Source organism: Muntiacus reevesi, chromosome 4, assembly GCF_963930625.1.
Source record: "Muntiacus reevesi chromosome 4, mMunRee1.1, whole genome shotgun sequence".
Taxonomy (NCBI): Eukaryota; Metazoa; Chordata; class Mammalia; order Artiodactyla; family Cervidae; genus Muntiacus; species Muntiacus reevesi.
This window is the reverse complement of record NC_089252.1, coordinates 157594658-157620854: the sequence shown is the minus strand read 5'-3', so window position 1 is coordinate 157620854 and position 26197 is coordinate 157594658. Positions and strand designations below refer to the sequence as shown.

The following is a 26197-nucleotide window of genomic DNA, read 5'->3' as shown; positions in this document are numbered from 1 at the left end:
CAGTGTATTCTTGACACATTTTCTTAATATCTTCTGCTTCTGTTAAGTCCATACTATTTATATTTTTTATTTTGCCCGTCTTTGCATGAAATATTTCCTTGGTATCTCTAATTTTCTTGAAGAGATCTCTAGGCTTTCTCATTCTATTTTTACAGAGTTTTAGATAAATCACCTAACTCTTTCAGTCCTGGTTTCTTCACTTATGCAACAAAGAGACAAGTCTAGGTATTTTCTAATCTTACATTTGTTACTAATATCACATACATTTCTGACTATTATTCTCAACCATGCAAAGGATAAAGCTTGTAACTGAGGCTGTTTCTTAACCCTGTGCCCCCTCAAGATTTGGGTTGGGTACACTAATATTTAGACAAAGAAGCACACATCTTTCATTTTTTTCTGATCAATTAAAAAAAAACAACTGATGTTTTACAAGAGGGAAAGAATATTGATTTTATTTATTTTTATTTTTGAACTGAAGAATGAAGGCAAATAATAATAAAATTGCAGTGTAATAAACTATGCTGGCATAAACATTTAGGACCAGTAAAGGAAATCATCAGATTCTATGTCATTTATACATAAAATTTAGAGAGCAAACAGTTATCCTTTCAAGGATTTTAATTTATACTCCAAAATGAACAATTAAAGATCGCATAATTATATAACATTGATATTGTTAGATGTGTGAATATATATATTTTTTTCTTTTCTGAAAAATAATTTCATGCTTATAAAAGTCACCCTTAGTCAACTTGGGACAAAGAGAACAACACATAGTAGATATAAACCAAGTAATAAATAAGATATAAGTAAGGAAAATATTACAAAGCAAGTACACTACTGACACAAAAGGAAAAACAACATACTTTTCTATTACTTAAAGGAAATTCACAATCATTTTCAGGAATTCTTTAAGAATTTAAGGCCATTTGTTCTAGAGAAATGCTTTAATTTAGACACAACTGTCATTTTGTCACAAAACTGTAATCCTCGTAAAAATTGTACATGCAAAACTCTTTACAATTTTTAATTGTGGACTATCAGATCAGAACATAAGAGAAGGTTTTTTTCACAAATGTGTTGAATATTAAGTCACACAGTTGTATATATTTAATTGGGAATTTCACAGAAAACTACTCGCCTGTACATGCTGTGTGGTAACTTGGAAAGGAATCCAAATCAAAAGAGCCAGTATCCCTTTGAATTAAAATAATATCTAAGCAAGGTATAATGAAAAAAAGTGTTTAAAACATCTGCTGCACAGTTAAATATTCTGAATTTTAGTCTTTCTACATAGTTTTGTAATATAAAGATGTTACTTTTTGCACAAAGTATATTCTGTGCATTTACAGTACACAATGCTTGACTTTTTATTATTTCTACTTATCATTATAAAACATAAACAAACTGCAGTTTAAATTTAGAACCCAAACTTGATAAAAAAGTGCATGTTCTTTCCGGGTACACATCTGCTAAGTGTAAATTCCCATACTTGACAAATAGCACAGAGAAATTGTTTACTAAACAGATGCAGCTTCATAAGACAACTCACTGAGAAATGTGAACTTATTTTTACTTTCCCTTCTTTGCAATTGCATTTGATCAGACAGTCATTCAAAGAGATATTGCTCTTGTGATTATAGCTATTGCAATTTAGAAGACAAAGGATTCAATATTCAAAACTTGTATTCTTAAGAATAGTTATAAAAGTATTGTAATTTAAAAAGTAGTAACATGTAAACATTGATACAGAGAGACTGCTCTCCTATACACATAGCAGTCTAAGACAATATCTGAGTTAAAAACATAGGTTGTGCTTTTCCCCAACAATTCACTGGAAATTAGCGGTTTCTGTCCAAAAACTTTTAAAGATTCATACAAGACATCATATTTTGCATCAAGCATATAAACAATTTTTCTGTTGCTCATGCAACAAATGTATTTACAGTTTTGGTTTAGGAAGATAATACATTTTGGATACAAAACAGCATACTAGCCAATTCTGCTGAAACCAAACTGAGATGAATATTTTATTCCCTGGTTCATTATAGAGCACCAGGAGAAAAGCATGGACTCAGCAGTTCTAGCCAAAGTGTAGTTACATTAGCATTTCAGAGCAGAGTTATATTTGAGTCTGTAACACATGTGTGGATGGGGTGTATGGCGGAGGTGCAGGTGATGGCTTGATTCCTCTGGCCCTCATGTAGGAGAGAAACTGCTCCGGGATCTCCGCTAGGACATCTTTAGCTAATCTAGCCATGCTCAGAATGTGATTTCCACTTCTGTCAATATAATCTCTGAATGGCACAAACTAAAACAGAGTTGAAAGTAAGTTATTTAGCAGAGCTTACCATGCTATTTAAATAAATAAAAAAATAGACACAAAACCAACATATATAAACATTTGGTTGTAGGAGAATCAGAGAAACTGGAGTAATGGCAAGAAGCATAATAATTACTATGATTTTAAAGAGATTTGGTTCATTATCAATAGCTCTAACAGTGACCACACCTTTCTTATAATTTTTCTAAAATGAGATGGAATTGTTATTTATGTTTTTCCCCCACAATAACTCTTGTCTCCTGGTCCTGCTGCACCCATCTTGTTGCTACATGCATTATACAGTTCCACGTTCTACACCTAAACTGACTCCCTTTTGAATGGAACACTATCCTCTTCAGGGTTCAGCTTCTTCTCACATGAAGTTAATGCATGCTTAACTCAGCTTTCAGTGTAGAAATATTACTCAATTCAGGATTAAAAAATAGTGTACATTGCTAAAGATTCCTGAATACATGTTAAATATTTTAAATTATATTACCAGACCATCAAATCACATGGACAATGAATAAAAAATTTATACAGTTCACATTAGTATGAACCTGAAATATGCTTGATTTTTATATGTTATTTGGAAAGGCAAACAATAAACAATTGGAAATCTTCAGCATAGATTTTGGTATACTTCTTATTGACATATATCAAATATCAAATATCAATATTATTTTTACAATACATAAAAGTGATTGCTCTATCTTTATATAAACAATCATGTGAGAATCTGTATCACTGAATCCTCTGACAATAGACTGCTTGATTCTGTTCTCTGTTATAAAGGTTACTTAATAAAACAATGTGCTGTTTGAGAGCAGTAATTCAATTTCCCCTTAGAGACATGATGACTCTTGAAAGCAACTTGAGAACTGGTAACGTGATAGTTTGGGCATGCAGTAATTTTAGGTTTTGGAGAAAAGGCACAGTGAAGACATTTCAGGAGGTTGAGCAACTTTTAAATATAATGTTTTGAAGTTTAAATTAAATCTTTTTTTTTTCCCCAGAGAATCATGGAGTGAGTACACTTTCATCTCATACATAACTACTTTAAGTTTATTTTCAGAAATTTACTTTTGATTTAAGCAGTTACTCAAGATGTGCTTTCAGAAAACAACTGTTATTAGGAAGCACACTTTAAACCAGCCAGATACTTGTGATAGATAAAGCAAGTGAAAATGTTAAATAGCAAATGTAATACCATTTATATGGTGAAAGCAGTATCTTTTAAGGAAGATCAGAAAAGTACTTCTTTCTTTTTTAATATAAGGCATACTACAGACAGAAGCATACTTATGTGATCATAATTTTACCCTGTTATGATACCAAGAGGAAAACAGCACAACTTTAAAAAATGTGACAGAAGGTGACAAATCTTTCTCTTATCCTAAAGGTAGCTAAGTAAGGATAAGAAAAACACTGACAGAGTGAATATAATCTTCAGTGGAGAAAAGAAATAGGCATAAATGAATGTTTGTAAAGTTATTATATAACTTGGACAAGATGACATTTTTAACAAAAAAGCAAAGAGGTGCAAACAAAGTTAGATTTATTTTCTCTCTGACACTATAAGGTGAACACAGTGAAGGACTGATGAGAAAAAATATCTAATTTCTGCTATAGTTTATTGCATTCTTATTTTAAAAGGCATATTATTTTAAAAATAAACCTTTAGTAATGGGTTGGTTGCCTGTGTGCATGCTGAGTCACTTCAGTTGTGTCTGACCCTTTGCAATCCTATGGACTGTAGCCCACCAGGCTTCTCTGCCCATGGGATTCTCCAGGCAAGAATACTGGAGTGGATTTCTATGACCTCTTCTAGGGCATCTTCTTGACTTAGGGATCTAACCGTGTCTCTTATGTCTCCTACACTGGCAGGCAGGTTCTTTACCATTAGCACCACCTGGGAAGCATATATATATATATTTTATAGGAGATCAGTTTTTGAACAATCTATAGCTAATCCCTATATTTCAGGGAAATGGCAACACTCTGGCAAATAGTTGATACTTCTCTAGGGAAGAGGGAGACCTTACCTGCTGTGTCTTTCCTTTACCTCAACTTTGCTATTATATTTACTTTTATTTTGGTTTTGACTTTTTTCCTAGACCATGGAAGCTAAATTTAGTTATCTATTTATTCTCTCAACTCATAAACTCTGGAATTAGACTTCCCAGGTTCAGAGGCTGGTCCTGCTGCTTATTAGCTGCGTGATCTTGGACAAGTTATTTTCTACTGTAACTCAGTTTCCTCTTCTATAAAATGAAGATAATAATAATAATACATTCTTCATTTGGTTATTATATTAAAAAACCAACAAATAAGTGCTAAAAACAGATTTAAACTCATAACATGTATGATAGTCATTATTATTGCTATTCATTAATTTATACATTTATATATGCAATATAAATATTGGACTATTTTCTTACTAGTCTTTTGTTTACACTCACATCAAACTTTACAAGAAATATTTTTTTTATCAAGTTTTTATCTCCTTCAAATTTAGGTACTAGTACCATAATCTAAAAAATGTAATTCCTGACTTATTTGTTATTTTAAAACATCTGTTTTTTCCACTTTTCCAGCAAATGCTGTAAGATGTGTTAAATTTTTATTGAAGTAAACATAAATTTATTTTTAACAATGTTATGACACTCGATGTCAAAACTAAAATTCAAAATCATTGTTCTCATAATACATACAGTTCTACTTATCCTTAAAACATGTTAATAAATAATGGATAAGAAAGAAATCTTAGTTTTCAATCAAGCAGGGAGGTATATATCTCATTTAATTTATGTTTACCTAATGTGGACACAGATTCTGATCTGTCCCTTGAGCATGGACCTTGCCCCTGAGTTAAGAGTACCTGAGTTAACAGTACCTGTGATATTAACAGGAGGCATGCCTCCTCCCATGTGTGTGTTGGGAGCGGAGAAAAAGATGGCTGAGAATGTTCTACTCACTAAGCTGAATTATCTCATCTTTTCCAAAGGAACACTCAACTCTTCAGTAAGTCAAGAAGCACTTCCCTAAGTGAGACATGAAAATGACAAGTGACTCTGTTTCCTCACACTATTGAACCTCACACTATTCATGACAAAATTATACTCTTTTCTTCTTGGACTATTGTTCACATCCTCCTACGGTAATAATTTTCCACTCAACTTATCAGACTCTTCTGTTTATTGTCCCCTTTAATCACTTATTTATGATCACTGTACCTAGGGACCGCCTGTTCAAAATAACACCCACACATCTATGAATGTATGTTGATCACTGACTAGCACCTTAAATTAACTTGGACCCTTAAACTGTTCAGGTTAGAGGAACAAATAAATTTTTACTTTGAACTAATTTATCACATTCATACAAAGAATACCAATAAATGCATTCTATTCAGTGGGAAGATATCATATCCTTGACACTCTGCATCTTTATCTTATACTTATATCCAGTCTAAGGAAAATGTTCTACAGAGTTGCTCTAACAGTTAGCTTTGCCTATTTGTGAAAAAAGTTTGAATCAGTTTGGGCAAATGAGCTTTTAATTGCAGTTCTGTTCAATTTATTTGTTCCTACTTTGCAGAGCTCCATTAGTGCTTTTCATTCTAAGCCTTCAAGGTTATTATTCACCTTTCAATGGAAGATATGACTTAAATATATTTTTTAAGGGAATGATAGGCTGGATAGCAGCTGAATGAAGCCAGGATAAATGATACTGCATTATATTCAATGGCCAATCCATAGGACAAGCAAGTAAATAAATGGAAAACCTTTACATATATTGATATAGAAAATAACTCACTTAAGTTTTATAATAACAACAATAGGACCTCATCCTGCATGCTGTTTATATTATAGCCATATAAGAGTGAATCTTGAGACAATGAATATAATCACACATAAGACTGACTACCATGTCATATGTCAAGGTATAGCTGCTTAGGAAACAATGATATAAAAATGCCTCCCCACTGGACTATGCTAATATACTGTCAATAATAACTGATACTGGTATTAATTTTTTGAGTAGCTCGCAGTTGGGAGGCTTTCTGCTGAGTGATTTAGTACAATATCTATTTAGTTTTAATAAGCATATTATGAACTTACAAAGAAGAAAATAAAAACTTTAATTAACTTATCCCAAGATCAGATAGTTGTATGTATCAGAGATATTAATTAAATTCAAATTGATCTCTTATATGTTAACTACTACAGTGATATGAAAAGGGGAATAGATCTTCCTAATTTAATTATAATTTGGCCTTTTAGGAGAGTGGATGCATTATAACAGATTTTGGAATCAGAACTCTGTTGGCCTTTTGGATCTACAGACTTGTGACCTAAATAACTTCATTCAAGTTGGTTAACATTCCATCTTGGGCTTCAGTGTCCTTATTTATAAACATTAAAAGGCAAAGTGGCCAGTACTTTGAGGAAGATATAAAATAATATGCTAATAAAGTGAAAGAGTGGGGAAATTTATTCAAGTGTTCAGGGAGAGAGCTTTGTAAAAGGCTGTGTGCACTGGAAAATTTCAAAATGCAGGGTTTTAATCAGCCCAGTGAGGGGGAAGAGTATTCCAGGTAAAATGACAAGAGAAAATAAGAGCAGAACTACAGAAATGGGTGATGCAAAGACAATTAATTGTCCTATTTGCCTGGGCAAAGTGAGCATGTGTGCTTGCTTGTGTTTGTGTAGAGCTAAAAAGGAAGATTAGAGTCAGGCCATGTATTCTCTTAAATGCTATGTTTAGGCTTTAGAATCAAAGATATACAAAATACTTGTTGAATATTTTAGAAAAAGAAATTTCAAGATTACACTGTGACTCTACTTCTTACTGGGCTTTCCAGGTAGCTCAGACGGTAACAAATTTGCCTACAATGCAGAACTGTGTTTGATCTCTGGGTTGGGAAGATCTGCTGACAAAGGGAATGGCTACCCACCCCAGTATCCCTGCAAGGAGAATTCCATGGACAAAGGAGCCTGGGGGGTGGAGTCAATGGCGTTGCAGAGTTGGACACAACTGAGCGACTAACACTTTCATTTCACTACTTCTCACTAGCTATGTGAGTATGGACAAGAGAGATAAAACTTCATTTTTTCTTTTATAAAATATGGTAATCAAAGTACTTGTCTCATAAGGTCAAGGTGAAGTAACATTATAGCTTTTAGCCTGCCTAGCATATGAAGGACTTAATAAATGATTAAGTATTATTATTATATGAAGAAGATGGATGCTACTTAAGATTTGACATAAAGGAAAAGGTCAGTTTTTGTTCTGATCGCAAAGAAGGACAATGCAACGCAAAAAAATGTTCCAACTACCACAAAATTGCATTCATTTCACATAGTAGGAAGGTAATGCTCAAAATCCTTCAAGCTAGGCTTCAAACAGTATGTGAACTGAGAATTTCCAGATGTACAAGCTGAATTTAAAAAAGACAGAGGAACCAGAGATTGAATTGCCAACATCTGCTGGATCATAGAAAAAGTAAAGGAATTCCAGAAAAGCATCTATTTCTGCTTCATTGACTAAGCTAAAGCCTCTGACTGTGTGGATCACAAAAAAACTGTGGAAAATTCTTAAGTTTGGGAATACTAGACCACCTTATCTGCCTCCTGAGAAACCTGTATGCAGGTCAAGAAGCAATAGTGAGAACCGGACATCAAACAGACCGGTTCCAAATTGGGAAAGGAATATATCAAGGTTGTATAATGTCACCCTGCTTATTTAACTTCCATGCAGAGTACATCATACAGAATGCCAGGTTGGATAAATCACAAGCTGGAATCAAGGTTGCTGGGAGAAATATCAATAACCTCAGATATGCCACATGACACCACCCTTATGGCAGAAAGTGAAGAGGAATGAAAAGAGCCTCTTGATGAAGGTGAAAGAGAGTTAAAAAGATGGCTTAAAACTCAACATTCAGAAAACTAAGATCATGGCATCTGGTCCCATCACTTCATGGCAAATAGATGGGGAAAAAGTGGAGACAGTGACTGATTTTATTTTCTTGGGCTCCAATATCACTGTGGATGGTGACTATAATCATGAAATTTAAAGACGCTTGGTTCTTGGAAGAAAAGTTATGACAAATCAAGACTATATTAAAAAAAGCAGAGACAATGCTTTGCCAACAAAGTTCTATATAGTCAAAGCTATGGTTTTTCCAGTAGTCATGTATGGATGTGAGAGTTGGACCATAAAGAAGGCTGAGAGCCGAAGAACTGATGCTTTCAAACTGTCGTGCTAGAGAAGACTCTTGAAAGTCTCTTGGATAGCAAGGAGATCAAATCAGTCAATCCTAAAGGAAATCCACCCTGAATATTCATTGGAAGGACTTATACTGAAGCTCCAATGAATTGGCCACCTGAATCGAAAAGCCAATCATTGGAAAAGACCCTGATGCTGGGAAAGATAGGAGGCAGAAGGAGAAGGTGATGACAGAGGATGAGATGTTGGATGGCATCATCCATTTAACTGACATGAGTTTGAGCAGTCTCTGGGAGAGAGTGAAGAACAGGGAAGCCTGGTGTACTGCAGTCCATGGGGTCACAAAAATCTGACATGACTGAGTGACTGAACAGCAACAACAATGGAGAAGTTGGATGCCACTTAATATTTGACATAATAATAAAAATCCCACCTACCACTCCCAACTTTCTGTGGAACTCAGCTACCTTCTACTATTTACAGTTAGGCTTTTTTTGTCCACTTAAGAAATTTGGGATCTCATTTGGAGTGTGTTAACTTCATTAGCAATGTGTAAGAAATCAAAAGTAGCAAAAAGTTAAGACAGCCTAAATAGATCTTATTTTCCGACATTATTTTAACCACCAGTGTTTACAGCATTGATTATGATGACTTAGATATTTTCTGATGGTAGGAAGATTGACAATATTATTCTTGGTGTGTCTTTGCAACCTCAATATTATAAACATTCAAGAATATTTCTATTCTTAAAAATAACTCATTTAAAAATGTTTTAGTGAATGGTAGAACCAGGAAACCTGTAATTGTGCAATGTTATGAGATTTTAATTAAGGTGAGAGAAAAATTGCTAATTCTTCTTGAATACAATGTGATATGTAAATGATTACCCTGCAAACTATTTTTAAAAGACAATCAACATTTAGGAACTTTTCCATGAGATTAGAAAAGGATTCATCAAATATCTTTAAATAAATATAGACATGTAAGTCAAGATGCCGTTGTCATTCAGGAGGCTACTAATTCTCTGGGAAGATCCTGTTCAGTATCTGTAACATCTCATGACTTTTTCAGTTCAGCTTTACATGGTAGAATAGCTTGAGTCAATTCCTCGAGTCTTTAGCTATATATATCATCAGGTGTCTTCAAAATCTTTGGTGACCTCAGTGTCACTTTATGATGATAGATTAGTCTCAAGATTCTGACTTTTAATGAGAATATATATATATATATATATTTAAAGTCCTTAAAAATGTGTTATGTTGCTGTTGTAATGCATTTATACATTTTATATATATATATATGGATATATGGAGATGGAGTCTGTAAATAATGAAAGAAAGGCTCAAGGGTAATTTATTGACTTGTTCAAGATCAGAATGACAACATTATAATTTCATAGACCTGAGTCCTATCTCAATATTCTGTCCAATGTAGCAAATCCAATTAGAGATGAAAGACTTTCATGATCAAGGGAACTTTTGTTTCATAAATAAAATAACTAAAAAACTTGGTTGTCACTAACGTAACATATTAGTCATCTTAAAGGAAACCTTAGTGATATGAGCAGTCTTAACCACCCTCTAACGTGTGTGCGTGCTCAGATGTGTCTGACTCTTTGCAACCCCATGGACTGTAGCCTGCAGGCTCTTCTGTCCATGGAATTTTCCAGGTAGGAATACTGGAGTGGGTTGCCATTTCCTCCTCCAGGGTATTGTCCCCACCCAGGGATCGAACCTACATCCCTTGTGTCTCCTGTGTTGGCAGGCAGATGCTTTACCACTAATGCCACTTGGGAAGCAGCTACCTTCTAAGGGAGAGGGTAATGCCAATTTCCTTTAAGCATCGTTTAGAGGATACTACGAAAGATGAAGTTGCCTCTTTTAACTTTGTAAAAATGCATTAAAAGAGTAACATAAAACATTTATACTTCAGATTTATACTTCCTTGCAGTAATTTGATTTTAAGGAAATTGTGAACCAAATATTATGGAGAGACTTTTAGAAAAAAGTGCAATTACCTGGATCTATAATTATGCTAACCAGATTAAGGTGAATAAAGTGTCTAATTATAAAAACAAAACATTGTTTTGTTCTTAAATAGATTCTTAAATAGATGACCACATCACCATGTTCCTTTTGTCAGATGCTTTTAAACAAATTATTCATGTGTGTGTGCTTTTTACTCTACCAAGAACATTAGGTTAAAAGTTTAAATCATATTTAATTGTCTCCTTAAAAAATTGTTATACAGATGTTTCTATCTTAAAACAATTTTGCTGACTGATAAAGAATAATGCATTTGTATTTGTCAAGATTCATCTTTTTTATTATATTTATGAATTATTTTATATTATTTTCCCTCTCTAATTTTAAAAATTATTTTTCTTGCATTTTATTGAGTGTTATTGAAGTAATGTATTTTACATATATTAATGATTAAATCCTTACAACAATGCCAGAACACTGAAATTTAGAAAGCTCGTTCAAGTTATCACAGAGGACAATCCAGGATTTGAACCAAATTCTGTTAGATTCCAAATAGATTCTCTTAATGACTATATTATGGGTGAATATATAAGTTACTATTTAGGAGATAATATTGAATTCCATTATTTGCACTTTCAAAACTCTTAAATCATGTGCTCAAATTGCAACAGGGACTTCCATTTCCTATTTAAAAGGTGTACTTCACAGTCTTTTTTGTTTCTGACATCCTAAAAGATATAAACATTCTAAAGTATGCACAAATTTAATTGATTTAACTCCGTTGCTTCAATCATAAATTTACTGTATTGGTTAAAATTTGGTTAAACTGATTCTTTTCTTTCTATTCCCTCCCAGAATAGTAGACTTTAAGTATTTTTCTTAATTCTAACAGAATTATGATCATGTGTGTATATATATATATATATATATATTTATATATAGAAACATATAATCTACTATTATGCTATATTTTATTATGTTAGACAAATTATTATGTTATTATATATTGCTATGTTAACACATGCCCTTTATATAATTTTTATATTTACATATAATTCTAAGATCTATTTTTCTACTTTTCTAGCAATAATCTATGAGAAAAATTAAAAAATTTACATTTTTGGTTTGTTTCTACTAAGTTTAGTTATGCTGAATATGTATCAGCTATCTTAAAATATTTTTAATCTTTATTGAGGACTAAATAATAAATAAATAAGCATCATTAAAAGTCTGTTGTGTTTCTGAATTTTAATTTTACTAAAGACCTCAGTGACATTTTCTGTTAATAATAATGTAAGAAAAGATACTTATTAACAATTCTGCTTTATATGTGGTGAACATGAAGTACAGGGGAAAGTAATTGGGTACTTATTTTAGGTCCTGTTACTTAACATGCATCTCATAATCATCTGCCTAAATTAAACAGAACCTGAGATTTGATTTCAATTTAAGCTATTCATTTACAAATCAGAACTGACATGAACTTTTCACAATGAACAAAATAAATAATTTTCATCAAATTTCTTACCTGCACAATGTCCCTTTCAGCATATTTTCCTCTGGAGGAAACTCTTACATCATCCCCATCCAATTCAACCATTGCTTGAAAATAAAATAGGATAATTTATCCAATGCATTTTAACCATATACTCTAACAATGTAGGCAATAAGGAAATCAAGATGCATGAAGTAACAATATGTACTGTGTAAAGGCAGAAAGCTTGCTGATCCTTTCATCTCCGCAGTGATTTCTTCCACAAAACTTAACTGAATGCCAATTTTACAAATGAAGAAAGTAAGCGAAGACCTCATGTGACGCTTTGAAAAGTGAGGAGAGCCTATACAGTGTAGAAGTCTTTAGGTACATCTCCCATCCTAAAAATTCTCAAATCTGGGCTATATGCTTACATGATGGATTCATTCAGTTCTAATTTTTTTTTTTTCTAACTTAAGAAACTTGGTACTAATCATTATAGAATTTCCAATAACAATTTGAACTTTATTCTCTTTGAAATTACAACAAACTATGCAATCATATTGTCTGTAATCTTTTTGTGAATAGAATTTAAAACAAAAAGGCATCTTTTAGTGACTGGATAAATCATGATTTTTCTGAGGTATGATTTTTTTTCATTGGTTAAAAATAATTTTGACATTACACAGGTCAGCTGTTATTTGGGAATGGTATAACATAACAGGATTGTGGTATACAGTAGTGTTATGCTACAATTGAGAACATTTCCCAGAGTTTAATGTTTTTTGGTGAGAATTCTGTAAGTAACTAATGACATGAGGAATGCTAATTTGTACTTAAAGTATAATTCTCTTACTAATAACTCATTTTGTACACACATGATATTCACCAGACTCCAGAGAGCCATTTGCAGTTGTCTGATTTTTGCCCTCTAAAAACACTAGAATACAGTCCTCACCTTTTCACTGTTTTCTTCAGTGCTTGGATAATGCATTTCAGTTAAAGATATTTTACTGTTTTTCCTATTTTTTTTAATTGAGGTATAACTGAAAAATGACATTATATTATTTTTAGCAGTAAAATGTAATGATTCACTATTTGTATATAGTGTGAAATGATCACCATAATGAGTCTAATTGACCATGCATAATTACAAATTCCTTTTTCTCTTTTGATAAAAACTTTAAGGTCTATTCTCTTGGCAACCTTCATATATGCAATATGATATTAATTATACTCACCACACTGTACATTACATCCCCATGACTTGCTTATTTTGTAACTAGAAGTTTGTGCCTTTTGATTTCCTTCACCCATTTCACACACCTCCAACCCTGGCAAGCCTCTGGCAACCATCAAACTGTTCTTTATATCCTTAAGTTTTTTTTCTTTTTTTAAATAACATGTTTTTTAAGTTTTACTTTTATACATATTTTCAGGAATAAATATCTGGGGTGAAACATTGCAAGTACATATAATTGATAGTGAACCATCATCCAGTAATCTGCTTAGATATATATGTCAATATTTAGTGAATTATATAAATTTCCAATAACAAGGCAACTAAATTATTCAAAATACAAAAGAAATATTTTTTTCTTTCCTATTTATCTAAATTTCCTATTTATCTAAATAGGAAAATTCAATATACTCAAATATTTTCAATAATTAATATCTTTTTTCTTCTAGGTTTGTTTTCAAAATTTTCATATTACTTTGAGACATAAATGAACATTGATGGTGACATGTCAGCGATCAGAGAATTTTCTCCTATATTATCTAATTTTCTAATAACTCATAATGATTACCCTATACTCACTCAAAAATAGAAAACAAAAATTAGATGATGTTCTGGGCCTCACCTTCCACGGTCCTCTACAATCTCCATTGGTCTTTGTGAATGTTTCATTTCAGTTAAAGAAAATGGCAGTTATTCAGGCAATAATGTATTAGAATGAGATGCTATAAAAATATCACCCACTTTTCAGTATGTCCTTTGTGTTAAAAGGCTGCAGGTAGCAGAATTGGAAATGACACATTTGAGAGCAAGAAGAAAAGAAATGGCATGTAAGTGGCGAAAGGGAAATGTTCACCCTTCAAGTTTTCAGATCATCTGGTCCTCAAGGAGCCTGAAATTGTAAGCCCCAGTTCCCCACCTGATCCCTTCTCTGGAAAAAAGATGTATAAGAAACAGATCTGTATTTATTTCTAGTCTCGTGAGGCAAAATGATATTAGAACCCCTTATATTTTCCCCCCTTTCCTAAACTTGGATCAAGGCAATTAAATGGATACTACATTGACTTGTTGCATTTTAAGGATAAAGAAATTCTTCTTGGAAAAATTATACAGAAAGTTTTAAATTATTCTCATTGAAATTCAGAAATAAGACATTTAAATACTCATTAATCTAATAGTTAATTTATATTTCCTCTACTTTCAAAGAATGGATGGCAATATGTTGTACTTCTTGCCTATGTAAACCTCTTGGTTGAAATACATGTAGATGTTGTATTTATGTAGCTAACTGAGAAAATATGCAAGTTTTACTTCAGTCTTTTCCTACTAATTTATATGCATACTATATAAACTTATGGTAGATTTGGAAGTGCCTAGAAAAAGGCTCCTCTGATAAGATAGTACCAACTTGAATGTAACTCAGAAATTTTCTTCCATCAGGGTGAAAACAAAAATCAGGTGTTTCAGGACCCTAACTCCCTGTCTATAGGCTTGCCAGAGGAAAACTTCACTTTAATTCCCAGAACAGAATTCTATGGGAAGGCAACTTCCCTATGTCTATAATTTTCACTCACTCTTCCTCATGAGAAGAGTGATTCATAGGATAACTAAGACTGGGAGATGGAACTGACCTTGAATCTCTTTTTGGAGTACTCTATCCTCAAATTGAAGGCAATTTCTCCCTGCGGCATGATAAATAGGCAAGGCTCTGCTCCTGTCCAGAGGAGGCCTTGAGATAAAGTTAAGGTCATTTAATTTTGGGGCAGAAAAGAAACAAGAAGTCTGAGTTTGTGCACAGTGTAACTCAGATTCTCCAATTCTGAACTACTATTAATTAAACTTACATTTTGATTTCTATTTGAGTGACTCTTGCATATTTTTTTTAAGTTGGTTCAAGAAGTCAGGGAGGAAATAATGAATTTTCATACCTCAAAACTCTGAGAAATAATTCATTGGGAACAAAAGAATTGAAGAAAATAAATAAGTGTGGCTTTTGTATGAGGGTAGTACCCAAATAGCTGCACCTGCTGCTTTGAATAGAAATATATGACCAGAAATGTTCTCCAGGAAATGTCAGTTGCTCTGTATTCACACATTATGTGTGGGAGGTTGAGGAACAAGTGACTGAGGTCTTACACCTAACAATGGCCTTCCACAAGACTCTGGGAGACCTGGAATGTACCCAGCGAAAAGTGCATACTTGAGAGGCAAAGGCAAATTAGTTTCTGAAAAGGAAATCATGAATTACTTTAACCCAGCAACTGGTAAAGTTTGTGAATTGTAGCCTATCACTGCTCAGTGCAGATGATCGAGTACACGAAGTATTAACAAGAAAGATGTGTCTTAGTTTTCCTGACTCCAGAGAAGTAGCTCAGATTCATGCCTGATGGACAATGAAAACAGATGTAAATATTCAGAGACAGAGAAAATATTAGCAGCAGCAACAGCAGGCAGGGCTAAACTGATTTTGCTTTAGAAACTGGAAGATTTCAATGATGCAAAGTGTGACCAGCCAAATATGGAATCAAAGGAAAGAATCTACAAGATCGGCAATATAACTGCTGTGTTGTTTTACCTGAGACTGACAGATCTATACTGTCTGTATTGGGGAGGCACTGGTGGTTAAGCAAGAATCATCTTAGAGATGATCATATTATGATTAGCCACCTATGTGCCTAAATTAACCTGTAACATACCAAAAGTTGTTTCAAATATTTTTAAATTATTCTAATTTCTAAAGTTCCAAGCTAAATATTCTCATTATCAATGTAAAAACACAAGAATCAGGTGAATATTATGTGGTTATGCAGTTGCTATCTAGCATAGACTTCTCTTAAAGGAATCCATCAGGTGACAAGAAACAGCCTAAGTTTAGAGTTTACCCAGGTTACTAGTTACATGAACACCCATCACTAATTGGCATCTGAAGATGGCTTGAGCCAACAGAAACAGAAAACTACCCAATAAATGAATTTAGCATAATTATATAGTCTTATTAAGTTTCAGATGGTCAGACCCACTTTCATTTTACTTTGCTCTCTCATAGGCCAGAACATAAATATTTACAAAGATAATGTCTATCAACTAGCCAAGATCTGAAAATCCATTATTACGCTTCACAACATAGTGGTTTATTAATTTAGTGCTCACCCTTAAAAGTTTTTAGGGAACCCACAGTCTGTTTTGCCTTAGGAACAAAAACTCAATTTATCACTCAATATTAAGAAATATTTTGAGGAACAATTCATCTTTAATAAAACAGAAAGGTACATGTTGAATTAACCTATACTAGAGAGATAATGAACTACTCAGAAGACATTCTTTTAATTTGTTCACTTCAATAGACTCCATTATTTGATATCTATGTTTGTATGTACATGGACATACAAATCCACATGCACACTCATATCCCTATATGCAAAACAAAAAGGAGTGATAGATATGTAAGTACATGATGACTTACAGTTAATAAATTCCCAATGAATGCTATTGAAATTTTATTACTCACCATCAAATTCTGCTGGTCCAACACCTACTATAATTATTGACATTGGAAGTTTTGAAGCCTTCAAAGAGAATACACAATTTGTACACAATTAAGAAACTGAATTAGGAAAACAACTAAGAATTAGGAAGAAAATAATATCCTAAGTATTGACACTTTTTCACAGAAGTTCATTAAAATTCTTTTGGACATATTTAATATTAACACAGAATAACTCTAAAGTTTTCTGACACTTTTTCACAGAAGTTTGTTAAAGTCCTTTTGAACATATTTAATATTAACACAGAATAATACACCTGACTCCACTCTTATCCTTTCTGAACTCTGTACATATGCTAATTCACTTGGATTTTCTTCAGGAATGACCAGTCTTGGATAATATTTTTTTTAAAAAAGTACTGAGCATTTGCTTACACTTGCTATTCTTAGACAAAATCTTCCTAAGCTGACTCTGGGTATCTTTAGTCTCTTTTTTCATGTTCTCTCTCTATTTGAAGATCTTTTTGTTACTGAAAGGTGAAAAAAGATACCATATTTGTGAAAAAGTAGCATGTGCATGCATGCTAAGTCGCTTCAGTTGTGTTTGACTCTGTGCAACCCTATGGACGGTAGCCTGCCCTCTCCTCTGTCCGTGGGATTCTCCAGGCAAGAACACTGGAGTGGGTTGCCATGCCCTCCTCCAGGGGATCTTCCCAACTTAGGGATCGAACCCATGCCAGTCTTGCATTGGCATGCAGATTCTTTACCAATAGGGTCACCTGGGAAGAAAAAGTAGTACTCTTATCTCATTTATAGTTATGGTTAGGAAAAGCAATTTTTATAGTAAATACGTGACTACAAATGATAATTATAGGAAGTTATTATCAGTATGATTAAATAATTTTATGGTAAGACTATGAGATCCACCAACAGAAAGGTGGAACAATATAGAAACCACATTATCAGGTCATTGAAATATGAATAACTGTTTTTCAGTACATGTCCGGTTAGTTTATTTTTAAGTTTTTTTTAAATTTTAATATTGGCCACCATAACACATGTGAAATGAGATCTAATTGTGGTTTGGATTTGCATTTTCCAAATATTAGTGACGCTGAGGATGTTTTAGCTTGTTGATCATTTGTGTATCTTCTTTGGAGAAACACCTTTCAAGTTTTTTTTTTTAACTTTTTATTTTGTATAGAAGTGAAAGTGAAAGTGTTAGTTGCTCAGTCTTGTCTTACTCTGCGACCCCATGCACTGTAGACCGCCAGTTCTTCTGTCCATGGGATTCTCCAGGCAAGAAAACTGGAGTGGATTGCCATTCTCTTCTCCAGAGGATATTCCTGACCCAGGGATCAAACCAAGATCTCTTGCATTCTGGGTAGATTCTTTACCATCTGAGCCACCAGGGAAGCCCAATATAGCCAATTAACAATGGGCTAGTTTCAGCTGAACAGTGAAGGGACTCAGCCATACATACACATATATCCATTCTTTCCCAGACTTCCCTTCCATCCAGGCTCCCACAGACTATGCAAGAGAGTGTGCCACATAATGGGCAAGCCTTTACCCCTCTTTCATTTTGTGTTTGGTTTTGCTGAGTATATGTCTATAAATATTTGATTTTTTCCCACATGTAACTAGTTTTTCTCACACAAACAGCTAATTATATGCTATTAATAATTATGTCATTAATATGCCATTAATAATTATGAAATATGATAACTAATCTTTCACAAAGCCATTTTTGGCTAATGTCTACTTTGTGTCAAATACTGCTCAACCTGAATATAGAAAGGTAAGTAAAACCAGATATAATTTTATAGATTGCAATCTAGTAAATATAGATTTTATAGACTATAATCTAATAAAGAAGACAATCAATTAATCATAAATGTAGCATATAATTAGAAACTAGCCCCCATCCAGTTCTATAAACATAGAAATTAGCACAGTTTTCCTGCAACTGAAATGCAAATATTAAGAAATATTCTGTATAAATTGTAAGATTATATACATCAAACTAACAAACATACTCATGCACATGAAGTTGATGTTATTTATTTTTATTTTAAATTTTTTGAAATAATTTTGTTAAAACACAATTATTCACACTTCTTAGCTTCGTCCTCATGGATGAATGGTGCGAATGTTTGTGAGTTGTCTAGATAATGCACTGGCTGCAAACGCATGGGCATTTTATTTCATTGTTAAGTCAACTAAGAAGACTTCAGTTAGTTAACCTAAGTAGCACCATGCTTTCATTTAGCCAGCCCACGACAGAATGACTCCTACTTACATTAACTATGGACTCCTTAGTTTGAGCCATATCTGAGATAACACCATCTGTCACAATCAGAAGCACAAAATACTGGGAGCCATCCTTTACGGAAGCAGCATATCTGAAAGGCAAATAAAAGGTAAACAATACCCAAAATAAAACAGTTTCTCTCACATGATAGCTGCTAAATATAATTAGGAATAGCCAACACATCTGTTAATCTCAAGAAAATATTTAAACATTTCTTAGGAGCCTATATTGTGCAAATTCTCAAATATACAATTTTTTTCTCTGAAACAGCACAGTAGAATAACAGCATGCTGCTAGAATAACAGCAGACAAGATATTAGACTAGAATAACAGCATACTGCATGCTGGCACATAGAAATGCCGGGCAGCCTTAGAAATTCATTCACTAATAAAAGGTGAGCTGGAAGGTATGTTACCAGAGAGGCATGGCTATGGCTTTTGGAAATAGACATCTTATCTAAGCAACACATAATGTGTATGATCATCTGCATAAATTACATAAGCTATTTGAACTTTATTTTCTTATTTTTAAAATCAAGATAATACAACTTTCTATTGTTAATAAGGAAATTTCATGTATGGTAGTAAATATTTATACTATTATACACTGGTAGACTTTTACATATGTTAAATTCTATAAATGATTATTATTCTTGTTTTGGAACTAGATAGCAGTGATGGTTGCATAACATTGTGAAAATGCTGAATGTCATTGAACTGTAAACTTTAAAATGGTTGGCTTTATGTCATGTGAGTTTCATCTTAGTTAAAAAAATACAACGGAAGACAAAGACTATATACTTTTTGACAAAGATATAGTTCTAGGTCTTTAATACATGTTAAATTGGTAAAAAATGAGAAGGAAAATATAAAAAACAAAGGCAAAAATTAGGCATGTAATGAGAACCTATTTTAGTACTTATCTTCTGTACTCTACTGCAGAATTTTCACCAAATAATAGTAGAAATATAGAGGAGAATTTCATTACCATATTTTCTCTCCTTTTTTCCATTGTGTTCTACCATTCTGAGTATCTTGATGATATTCTCAACAGAATATGTTTTGTGATTTCCAGTACATAACTAGTATAATGGTCATATCTAGTAATGAGGAAGCATTATGGTGCTCATAGAGGACAGTTTATAAAAAATCGTCAAGTAAACCACAGAAAAATTATCTCAAGAAAATATCTATTGATTATCAATGAAAATCAGTACCTGATGGATTCTATAATAATAAAGTTTGAATACATTGTGGACAAACCAATGGCCTAATAGATCAGGGCAAAATTTATTCCTTGTAAAGCAGAATTAATAACCATATGAACAAGAAATAGTACAACTTTGCCACAGACAAGAGAAACTAATAATTACACATCTGTTAATAAAATGTATGGTAATTTTATAGACTTATGAAGAGAATACAGTCTAAGTGACAGCTTCATACACTATGGAACCAGTTCTACAACATATAGTCAAAAATGCTCCCACAATGTTGAACAACTGATCTTGGCACTAAGACATTTGTATTAATGTGATAGTAACATAAGCAATGGAAAATCCAAAGTATGAACCTACTCTCCTATTTTACATTAAAATTTTTTTTTTCTTAAGCAGTAGGATAATGTCCCTTAGTAGTTAATTTAAAAAAATTAAGTACTCATTATTTTTAAAAAGCACTTTTTACTGACTATTCCTCAAAAACATAAGGTTTGTATTTCATGTGATTAACAGGAGGAAGCGCTATACAGTAGCAAAAACAAGAATGGGAGTTGACTATGGCTCAGATCATGAACTCCTTACTGCAAAACTCAGGCTTAAATTGAAGAAAGTAGGGAAAACCACTAGGCCATTCAGGAATGACCTAACTCAAATCCCTTATGATTATACAGTAGAGGTGACAAATAGATACAAAGGATTAGATATCTGGTAGAGAGAATGCCTGAAGAGCTATGGACAGAGGTTCATAACATTGTACACGAGGTGGTAACCAAAAGCATTGAAAAGAAAAAAAATGCAAGAAGGCAAAGTGGTTGTCTGAGGAGGCTTTACAAATAGCTGAGAAAAGAAGAGAAGCAAAAGGCAAGTGAGAAAGGGAAAGATACCCAACTGAATGCAGAGTTCCAGAGAATAGCAAGGAGAGATAAAAAAGCCTTCTTACACGAACAGTGCAGAGAAATAGAAGAAAACAATAGAATGGGAAAGACTAGAGATCTCTTCAAGGAAATCGGGGATATTAAGGGGGTATTTCATGCAAGGATGGGCATTATAAAGGACAGAAACAATCACCTAACAGAAGCAGAAGAGATTAAGAAGAGGTGGAGAGTAATCCTTTGTCTGTTGCTTCGTTTGCTATTATTTTCTCCCAATCTGAGGGCTGTCTCTTCACCTTGCTTATAGTTTCCTTTGTTGTGCAAAAGCTTTTAAGTTTCATTAGGTCCCATTTGTTTATTTTTGCTTTTATTTCTAATATTCTGAGAGGTGGGTCATAGGGGATCCTGCTGTGATTTATGTCGGAGAGTGTTTTACCTATGTTCAAAAATATACAAGCAACTCCTGCAGCTCAATTCCAGAAAAATAAATTACCCAATCAAAAAATGGGCCAAAGAACTAAATAGACATTTCTCCAAAGAAGACACAAATGGCTAACAAACACATGAAAAGATGCTCAACATCACTCATTATCAGAGAAATGCAAATCAAAACCACAATGAGGTACCATTACATGCCAGTCAGGATGGCTGCTATCCAAAAGTCTACAACCAATCAATGCTGGAGAGGGTGTGGAGAAATGCCTCTTACACTGTTGGTGGGAATGCAAACTAGTAGAGCCGCTATGGAGGACAGTGTGGAGATTTCTTAAAAAACTGGAAATAGAACTGCCATATGACCCATCAATCCCACTTCTGGGTATACATACCGAGGAAACCAGATCTGAAAGAGACACGTGCACCCCAGTGTTCATCGCAGCACTGTTTATAATAGCCAGGACATGGAAGCAACCTAGATGCCCATCAGCTGATGAATGGATAAGGAAGCTATGGTACATATACACCATGGAATATTACTCAGCCATTAAAAAGAATTCATTTGAATCAGTTCTAATGAGATGGATGAAACTGGAGCCCATTATACAGAGTGAAGTAAGCCAGAAAGATAAAGAATATTATAGCATACTAATACATATATATGGAATTTAGAAAGATGGTAACCCTATTGAATTGAATCTATAGATTACTCTGGGGTAATATAGTCATTTTGACAACACTGATTCTTCCAATCCAAGTATGTGGTATAGCTCTCCATCTGTTTGTGTCATCTTTTAATTTCTTTCATCAGTATCTTATAGTTTTCTGAGCACAGGTCTTTCAGTAGGTTTATTCTGAGATATTTTATTCTTTTTGATGCGATGGTAAATAGGATTGTTTCCTCAATTTCTCTTTCTGGTCTTTCATTGCTGCTGCTGCTGCTACGTTGCTTCAGTCGTGTCCGACCCTGTGTGACCCCATAGATGGCAGCCCACCAGGCTCCTCCGTCTCTGGGATTCTCCAGGCAAGAATACTGGAGTGGGTTGCCATTTCCTTCTCCATCTTTTATTGCTAGTGTATAGAAATACAAGGCATTTCCATGTATAAATTCTGTATCCTGCAACTGTACCAAATTCATTGATGAGCTTTGGTAGCTTTTTGATAGCATCTTTAGAATTTTCTACGTATAGTATCATGTCATCTGCAAACACTGACAGTTTTAATTCTTATTTTCCAATTTGGATTTCTTTTATTTCTTTTTCTTATATGATTGTCTTGGCTAGGACTTCCAAAACTATGTTTAATAAAGTTGGCAAGACGGACATCCTTGTCTTGTTCCTGATCTTTGAGGAAATGCATTCCATTTGTCCCTGTTGAGAATGATGTTCGTTGTGGGTTTGTCATGCATGGCCTTTATTATGTTGAGATATGTTCCCTATGGTTTTCCCAGTGATCACGTACAGTTGTGACAGAAGGAGCATAAGGAAGGTGGAGTGCCAAAGAACTGATGCCTTTGAACTGTGGTGCCGGAGAAGACTCCTGAGAGCCCCTTGGACAGCAAGGAGATCCAGCCAGCCAGTCTTAAGGGAAATCAACCCTGAATACTTGGTGGAAGGACTGATGCTGAAGCTGAAATGCCGGTATTTTGGTCATCTGATGCAAACTCACTGGAAACTCAGCTGGCTCACTGGAAAAGTTCCTGATGCAGGGAAAGATGAGAGCAGAAGGAGGAGAGGGTGTCAGAGGATGCAATGGCCGGATGGCACTGATGGAATGGACATGGACTTGGGCAAACTTTGGGAGATGGTGAGAGACAGAGGGGCCTAGTGTGGTGCAGCACATGGGGTTGCAAAGTCAGACAAGACTGGGTGACTAAGCAGCAGCAACAACTTCTTCCCTGTATGCTCACTTTCTGGAGAGTTTCTATATATAAAAAAAAAGCTAGTGCTGAATTTTGTTAAAAGTTTTTCCTGAGTATCTACTGAGATAATCATATGGATTTGATTCTTCATTTTGTTCATGTGGTGTATCACATTGATTTGTGCATATTGAAGAATTCTTGCATCCCTGGATAAATTCCACTTGATCATGATGAATGATCCTTTTAATGTGTTGTTGGATTTGGTTTGCTAGTATGTTGTTGAATATTATTGCATCTATGTTCATCAGTGATACTGTCTTACAATTTTCTTTTTTGTAATATCTTTGTCTGGTTTTGGTATTAGGGAGATGGTGACTCTACAACTTAGAAGTGTTCCTTCCTCTCCAATTTTTTGGGAAAAAATTGAGAAGGATAGGTGTTAATGCTTCTCCAAATATGTAATATTAATAGAATTTGACTGTGAAGCCATCTGTTCCTAGACTTCTGTTTGTTGCAAGTTTTCTAAGTACAGTTTCATTTTCAGTATTTGTGACTGGTAAGTTTATATTTTCTGTTCCTGCTTGGTTTAGTTTTGGAAGGTTGTAACTTTGTCCATTTCTTATATGTTGTCCATTTTATTGGCATATAGTTGCTTGTAGCAGTTTCTTATGATTTCTTTGTATTTATGTGATATTGGTTATACTCCTTTTTCATTTCTAAGTGTATTGATTTGAGTTCTCTTCCTCTTTTCTTGATTAGTCTGGCAAAGTTTATTAAATTTTATCTTTTCAAAGAACCAGTTTTTAGTTTCACTGATCTTTGCTGTTGTTTCTTCTGCCTCTATCTTGGTTCTTTATTATTTCTTTCCTTCTACTAACTTTAAGCTTTGGTTTTTCTTCTTTTTTAGTTGTTTTATGTGTAAGGTTAAAACTGGACAGCTACATGTAAAAGAATGAAATTAGAACACTTCTTACCACCATACACAAAGATAAACTCAAAATGGACTAAAGACCTAAATGTAAGACTGGAAGCTATAAAACTTTTAGGGGAAAACACTGGCAGAACAATTGACATAAATCAAAGCAAGATCTTTTATGATTCATCTCCTAGAGTAATGGAAATAAAAACAAAAATAAACAAGTGGGACTTAATTAAACTTAAAAGCTTTGGAACAGCAAAGGAAACTACAAATGAGGTGAAAAGACAATACTCAGAATGGGAGAAAATAATAGCAAAGGAAACAATTGACAAAGAATTAATTTCCAAAATATACAAGCAGCTCATACAACTCAATACCAGAAAAGCAAAGAACTCAATCAAAAAGTATGAATAAAACTCAAAGAGACATTTCTCCAAAGAAGGCATGCATATGGCTAACAGACACATGAAAAGATGTTCAATATTGCTCATTATTAGAGAAATGCAAATCAAAACTACAATGGGATGCCACTTCACTCCAGTTAGAATGGCCATCATCAAAAAGTCTACAGACAATAAATGCTGGAGAGGGTGTGGAGAAAAGGGAACTCTCTTGCATTGCTGGTGGGGATGATACAGCCACTATGGAAGATGGTATGGATATTCCTTAAAAAACTAGGAATAAAATCACCCTATGACCCAGCAATCCCACTCCTACACATATACCCTCAGGAAACCAAAATGAAAAAGATACATGTACCCCATGTATTGCAGCACTATTTACAATAGGTAGAACATGGAAGCAACCTAGATTTCCATCAACAGATGAACAAATAAAGACGCTGTGGTACATTTATAAAAGTGTTAGTCGCTCAGTCATGCCCAACTCTTTGTGACCCCATGGACTGCAGCCCAGCAGGCTCCTCTGTCTATGGGATTTTCCAGGCAAGGATACTGGAGTGGTTTGCTATTTCTTTCTCCAGGGGATCTTCCCAACCCAGGGATCGAATCTGGGTCTTCTGCACTTCAGGCAGATTATTTATCAACTGGGCTACCAGGGAAGCCCAGTACATATATATAATGGAATACTACTCATCCATAAAAAGGAATACATTTGAGTCAGTTCTAATGAGGTGGATGAACCTAGAGCCTATTATACAGAGTGAAGTAAGTCAGAAAGAGACATATAGCTATCATATACTAATACATATATATGGGATCTAGAAAGATGGTATTGATAAATTTATTTGCAGGGCAACAATGGAAAATCAGACATTGAGAACAGATTTATGGACTTGGGTGGAGGGGTGGAGGGAGAGGTTGAGATGTATGGAGACAGTAACATGGAAACTTACAAACCATATGTAAAATAGATAGCCAATGGGAATTTGCTGCATGACTCAGGGAATGAAATCAGGGGCTCTGTAACAATCTAGAAAGATGGGGTGGGGGAGATGGGAGGAAGATTCAGGAGGGAGGGGACATGGGGGCACCTATGGCTGATTCTTGTCGATGTTTGAAAGAAAACAACAAAATTCTGTAAAGCAATTATGCTTCAATTAAAAAATAAATAAAATTAAAAAATCTAGCATTCTATTCATGCCAAGTCAAACAAGTGGAATCAAAATGTCACAATCTTTTTAGTTAGGCAAAAATTCATAAGTTTTCTAAAATCTATATATTATACATATTTATACATATGTATACAAAAGCTTTTCTACTACACTTGATAAAGGCTTGAGAAAGAACATTAAAAAAAGAGATGGAGAAATTGGAGAACATAAAGTAAATGAAATGGGAGCACTGAATATGAAATAGAAAAAGTGAAACAAACTAG

At 33.9% G+C, this 26197-nt stretch overlaps 1 protein-coding gene across 2 annotated transcripts in view; it reads right to left on the bottom strand.

Moving 5' to 3' along the window:
- Window positions 1-427: 427 nt before the first annotated feature.
- The window catches only part of CPNE8 (copine 8), a 255959-nt gene continuing 230189 nt past the window's right edge, over window positions 428-26197 (bottom strand). For both annotated transcript variants that reach the window (XM_065934624.1, XM_065934622.1), the window contains 4 exons: window positions 19043-19145; window positions 16765-16822; window positions 12074-12147; window positions 428-2314 (listed from right to left, as the gene is read on the bottom strand). In XM_065934624.1, coding sequence (XP_065790696.1) covers window positions 2126-2314; window positions 12074-12147; window positions 16765-16822; window positions 19043-19145 — 424 coding nt within the window. In that variant the 3' untranslated portion in view covers window positions 428-2125. The remainder of the gene's footprint in view (window positions 2315-12073; window positions 12148-16764; window positions 16823-19042; window positions 19146-26197) is intronic.